Below are 6,000 nucleotides of genomic sequence, written 5' to 3' on the forward strand. Positions count from 1 at the left end.
AGAATGAACTTGAGAAGGAGAGACCATATGTGCCACCTTCAGTTCCTTCAAGAAAGGGAAGGAGATGAATGAAATAAGGATCCGGAAAGCAGTGGGTGCCCAGCATATCCTAGGTTTGGCTTTTGTGTTCAAAGCACACACAAAAAGTTTCTAGTAAATCCTTATAATTTCAGAGAACAATTGGTACTTTGCATTTTGTACTAGGTGTCCTTAATGGAACTGTAAAAAAAAAAAAGGTGGAAAAGGAATAATAGCTTAACAATGTGCTCTGGGTTTCTAAATGTTATTAGTTGGGATTTTGGAGATTTGTTTCTTTAGGAAATATATTTTAAAAATTGTCCAGTAGCACCTTAGAGACCAACTAAATTTGTTCTTGGTATAAGCTTTCGTGTGCATGCACACTTTTTCAGATACCTGTTTCTTTAAGAGCTATCTATAGTCCCCCCCCCCCCGGAAAACTGTTGTGCAGTAGACAGAGTATATATAAAAAGTAGGTTGGAGGGCTGCAAAATTGCTTCCAACATGTACAAAAGCCCTGAATTGTGTCTCACCCCACCTTCATCTCTGACCTTGGTGGATCACGGAGTGGAGAATTTGCTGATGGCCGTAGCAGGTGGATGGGTTAATGTGGCTGGAAGCAATCTTTAGAAAGGTTGGGGTAGCTAGGAACTTAAGCACCCTTCTTTCCTAATTTTGTTTTGTAGCAGTAGCACCACCACCAGGTGGAGGAATGGTAATGATGCAACTCAGTATACCCAACAATCCTCAGCCTCGACCCCATTCACCTCCCCAGTGGAAGCAAAATAAATATTATTGTGACCATCAAAGAGGACAGAAGTCAACAGATTTTGGCGCTTTGGACAGCTCTACACAGGTATTCCATTTTGATGTTTTAAAAAGGAGGGAGCATTCATTTCATCATTTTCAGTGTGTAGTAGGTTTTTAAAAATATTTATATACCTAAATATTATATATTGTGGAAATGACTAAGAAAGTTGTACAGGTCGCCAGTAGAAAATTGCCCCTTTTTTTGGTATAACCAGTGGTTCCTGTCTCTTCGCCCACACGCACCACAATATTGGCTGGCCTAGTGCTGCAGCAAAAGGAACAGCACACTAGTATGGGGCACACTCTGTCCTTCAAATGGTATCCCCAAAAGGTTTCCTGACTTACATGTCTAGGAAGAGGGGTAGCGTATTGTTTCTTGCATTTAAGCATCTTGCTAGTCACAGAAGTAGTAACAACTTTGTAATGGGCTTGTGATTTTATGCATCATAGCTGCATAACAGAGAATCATCTCTTTATATGAAATGGGAAATGAGAAGATTTCAAAATGCACAAATTCACAGTTCACTTGCAGTCTATGAAACTGATATTCACAAGGGCCCCTGCCCCCCACCATACAAACTTGAAAGGGTTGCTTTCATCTATTCTCGTAAACTCAGGCATAATGTTCTCTTTCCTTTTTTGTTTTGTTTTAAAGTTGCAGCATAGTCCACAAATAGGTAGTCCTGTCACCTCTCCAGCCCAGTCGCCAGCGCCAAGTCAGCTGTCAAACATAAAGAATATCCGTCCCACGTTAACACCTCTTCCTCTTGTGCCCCCATTCTCTAGACCTTTTGTTCCTGGACAAGGTAAGAACTTGATTACATTTTTTACTTTTTTTTATTCACTTGGAGAGTCGAATTTTAATGTTTCTCCTAAGGCATGTTGACTTCCCATGAATTTGGAATTGACTTCATCCTAATTAACTGCTGTTAGTGCAGTTTCATTGACTTGGAATATCGATACCATTGCACAGAAACAGTTAATTGCATTTGTTTAGAATTATTGTTTAGAATGATTTAGAATTGATTGAACAATCTGAAACCTAAGTTTATTTCTATGTCTTCTTCAGGAGATGCCAGATATCCCTTACTTGGTCAGCCGTTGCAGTACAATCCTCCAGCTCTGCTACATGGGCATGTAGCAGGTCCACAGGTAGGGAACAGTAGGAAACAGCCCAATAATTTGGATGTCACTTGTTTGTAAGTCAGGTTCATTTTATAAATGGGAAAGAGAGATTACCCGCTTTCCTAAAAAAAAGGAATTGTTGACGTTTTGTAAAAAGTAGGAGCAGCTATTTTGAAATAAAAAACATGCATAAGTGATGCTCCAGTTTGAGGTGGGGAGAACCAAGATAGTTTCATTACAAATTAGGCTAGACAAAAATGTCCATTGTCAAAATGAAACTGCATACTGTTACAGATTTCTGAATATGTTTGCCCTCTGTGTCTTAAGTTGAAATCCAGGTTAAAGACAGGTTTGGGGGTAGTAAGAATCTAGGCTTCACCTAGAACTACTGCCATCTTGCAGAGTGTAGAGGTGCACTGTGCTGTTTGGATCTCAAAGAGGGTTCATTGACCAATTGCTCCAATGCAATTATTCGAGTTCTTCTGGAGTGCAAGTAATTTTTGTCAATGTGAGAGATGTGCCACTTCATGGGTTCAAATGGCACAGCACTGCACCTATTGCCAAGTAAAACATTTTCAAGAAAAGGAAGCAGTAGTTTACCATTTGTGCCACTTAGATGGATTGTGTCACACCCTCCATCCCTTGTGGGAGGTAAAATTTAACCTCTGATCATTCTTTGTGTATGTCTGACCCTTCTCCCTGGTAGTGTCAGCCTGGAAGCAGACATGGGAACCGAGGAAGAAAGCCAGCCAAAAAGGCTGCTTCAACAGACCTTGGTGCAGGAGAACCAGGTATGTGACTTACTGTAACTTTGATGCAGTTGAACTACTAGGAAAGTATATTATGCCTCTTACCATTCTATCACAGCTCTCTAGGTCTAAATGTCGTCTGGAGATGGATTCAGAATATGCCACAGCAATAAGAGGTGCGATAGGTTACCTGTCCAAAGTGCTTTGCATCTGTGCTCGGATTGTGCGAGCTACTGCTATTTCCCTATCACCATGATCACATTCATGATCTTAAGCTGATATTGCATAGTATGTTTTGTACATGTGCCCCTCTCTGTGATGAAGAGCCAGAGAATGTTTTTGGTTTTGAAACTGCTGCCATATCTGGAATGTGTATAAATCTCATTGGAGAGCTTTTTTTTTAATGTACCTGTAACGGAGACAGAGTTTGTGAAAGACTCTTGCAAGAATCACAAAGGCGAGTTGGACATTTCTGTTCCAGCAGATCGAGATGTTTGTGTGTGTGTCTTTATCTGTAGGGTTCCTGCCATGAGAGGGGAAAGCCAAATATTATAATTTGGGTTCCTGCTGGAAATGCTGGTTCTCACATTCAATTTGTTGCAAAATAGCAGCTTTAGAAGCATCAGTTTTTTTGAAGTTGGTGACTACTACTGCTACTACTTACTGAAACCCATAGGCACTTACCGTATTTTTCGCTCTATAGGACGCACTTTTTCCTCTCCAAAAATTAAGGGGAAATGTGTGTGCGTCCTATAGAGCGAATGCAGGCTGCGCGGCTAAGCCCAAAGCCAGAACAGGGAGACGGAGCACTGTGCAGCGCTCCGTCTCACTGTTTTAGCTTGGGGTTAGCTGCACAAAGCCTCCGCAGGGCAGCAGGGTGCCTTCACCCCGCTACCCTACGGAGGCTACGAAGGCTGTCCCCGCAGCCAGAACAGCGAGACGGAGTGCTGCGGAACCTTCACCCCGCTGCCCTGTGGAGGCTACGAAGGCTGTACGAAGGTGGGGGGAAGGCTGCAGCGCTTCCCCCCACCGCCAGACCCACAAGTTCAGGGGGCAGCGGGAAGGCAGCGCACCGCCTCTGCGCTGCTCCCTGACCTGGTTTGGAGGCTGGTGGTGGGGGAAAGCAGCCCTTCGCCCCACTGCCAGCCCCAAAGAGCAGGTCAAAAGGAACCCAAAGCCTCCGGAGCCCAGCGGGAACTCCTGCTGGGCTCCGGAGGCTTCGGGTGAACGCACCTTGAACGCACAGAACGCACCTTGTTTTAGAGGGGGAGAACAAGGAAAAAAAATTTCCCCCCCTGTTCTCTCCCTCCTATGATCTGGTGCGTCCTATGATCCGGTGCGCCCTATAGAGCGAAAAATACGGCAAACTTACTGGGTAATCTCTAAATATGGCAGTGGGCTATCAGAAGGGAATCTGTCAGTAGAAAAGGGAAGGAGACATTTCAGGGATCCTCCCATCACCCCTCCTAAATCTGCTTCAGAGAGTCCCACGAATTGATTCCCTCCTGCCTAAGGACAATCACCACTGAATACACTGATCTTGACATTAGTAGCCTCAGGCCATGTAGAAAACTTGGCAGTTAACAGATTACCTTTTCTCTAGGTATTGAGAGGGTGTGGTGGCCCTTGTCATTTCATGTCCATATGCTGCACCTTTCCATTCAGTAAGTTTTTAAAAATAGCTTCTGCACAGCTATTGATGTCTCATTTGTCTCTTCTTGATAACAATGGGCATTATTGAATTTTTAGTTCAAGGAACTGGGTTGATTGCCAGCCAAGCACAAAAACTTGTTGGTGGGTCTGAATCTGGATACCATAGCCATTACAAAGCAAGCCATTTTTAATCCTGCATGTCTTTTTCCACCCCTCAGTTGTAGGAAAAGTCTTAGAAATTACTGAACTGCCAGAAGGAATAACACGTGCAGAAGCTGAAAAATTATTTGTGGAACTTCTTAAAGTTGGTGCCAAGATTCGGTGGCTACGGGATCCCCAGTTCCTACAGGTGCAACAGCAGCAACACCATCACTACTGTGGTAGTGGAGATAGTAATGTGAACGCTGAACCTTCCAAACTTAGTGACTTGGCATCTACGTACACGGTTCTAGCAACGTTTCCAACCATGTCTGCAGCCCAAAATGCATTGAAGAAACAAAGTAATTCACTGAACAAGTTTAGGCTGAGAACAAGCAAGAAGCACTACGACTTTCACATTCTGGAAAGGGCTAGTTCTCAGTAACAGCCACGTCATTGAACATTCAGCCTTTATCACTTCCATGTCCTTATCTCCTCTACTTGATTGGCTTGATGTTTATGGGTTTTTGTTGTCTTCATAAAAGACTCCTTGGATGTCATGTGACAGTAAAGCCTTTGAAGAAAATAAGCCCAGTGATCCAGGAGAAGATGCAGAAATAAACACGCAATTTAAATCATCAACAACAAAGTAAAATACTGCTGTGATGTGAAACGGACAGGCAGCCTTCTCTGAAGAATGCTGTTGAAAACACCCCTTTTGTAGTAGTTTCGTTTTATATTTCTGAATTCTTGTATCAGATCCAAAGCTCTGTTGTACAGCGAACTTTTGTTCATAAGGAAAAACCATATTCTTACGTGTATTTTGTAATCCCTTTGCACACAGCCAGCACACTTCTATCAGTTTAAGGGCAGTGATCTGGGGGAGGGAGGGAAAGAGAAGCGCTCCTAAGGAATTTCACTGTGTTTCTAGCCCAGTATGCCAAAGGGCAAGGAAGGTAGCATATTTCTCTCCCCCTCTGTTCCTCTTCCAAGGGTAATGGAATCCAACAATAACTACTGAAGACCTTCTCCAGTCCTGCCGTTTCAAGACTTACTTTAGAGATGTGAACCTTTAACTGCCAATAAATTATATTCCTGAGCAGCTTGCTTCTGTTCCATCAGGATAAGTATTAAAAGGGGGGAAACACTGCAGAAAATTTTTAACTGGAGCCCATTAGTTTTTAATACACAGTGAGGAAATTAAATGTGACTCCCCCAAATGGCAAAAAGTAAAAAAAAAGTTTGCACTTTAATTGTGTTCCCATTGATATAGTTTTCTTTTCTTTTTTTACTGTAAGAGTAATCGCATTTGATAAGTGCTGGAAACTTCTTAAGTGGTTTAAATATGTTTTTTCATCATTTGTAGAGGATCACTGGACATCAAATGATTCATTGCACATATAAAGGAGACACCTTTTCAATTTCTGTATAATTTGCAAGGCTGTACAATGTGTGCTGATGCAAGCCTTTCTTCAGTTTGGAAAAAAATAAATGTTTACAAGTACAA

General features: G+C 42.5%; 1 protein-coding gene across 4 annotated transcripts in view; it reads left to right on the top strand.

Annotated features, from left to right (window-relative positions):
• R3HDM1 (R3H domain containing 1) overlaps positions 1 to 6,000 on the top strand; it is an 88,275-nt gene extending 82,275 nt beyond the window's left edge. For all 4 annotated transcript variants that reach the window (XM_083488732.1, XM_083488733.1, XM_083488734.1 and 1 more), the window contains 5 exons: positions 705 to 874; positions 1,484 to 1,634; positions 1,898 to 1,980; positions 2,660 to 2,744; positions 4,574 to 6,000. In XM_083488732.1, the coding sequence (XP_083344858.1) occupies positions 705 to 874; positions 1,484 to 1,634; positions 1,898 to 1,980; positions 2,660 to 2,744; positions 4,574 to 4,938 (854 nt within the window). In that variant the 3' untranslated portion in view covers positions 4,939 to 6,000. The remainder of the gene's footprint in view (positions 1 to 704; positions 875 to 1,483; positions 1,635 to 1,897; positions 1,981 to 2,659; positions 2,745 to 4,573) is intronic.

This window comes from Podarcis liolepis, assembly GCF_965112155.1.
Source record: "Podarcis liolepis genome assembly, chromosome: 1".
NCBI lineage: Eukaryota > Metazoa > Chordata > Lepidosauria > Squamata > Lacertidae > Podarcis > Podarcis liolepis.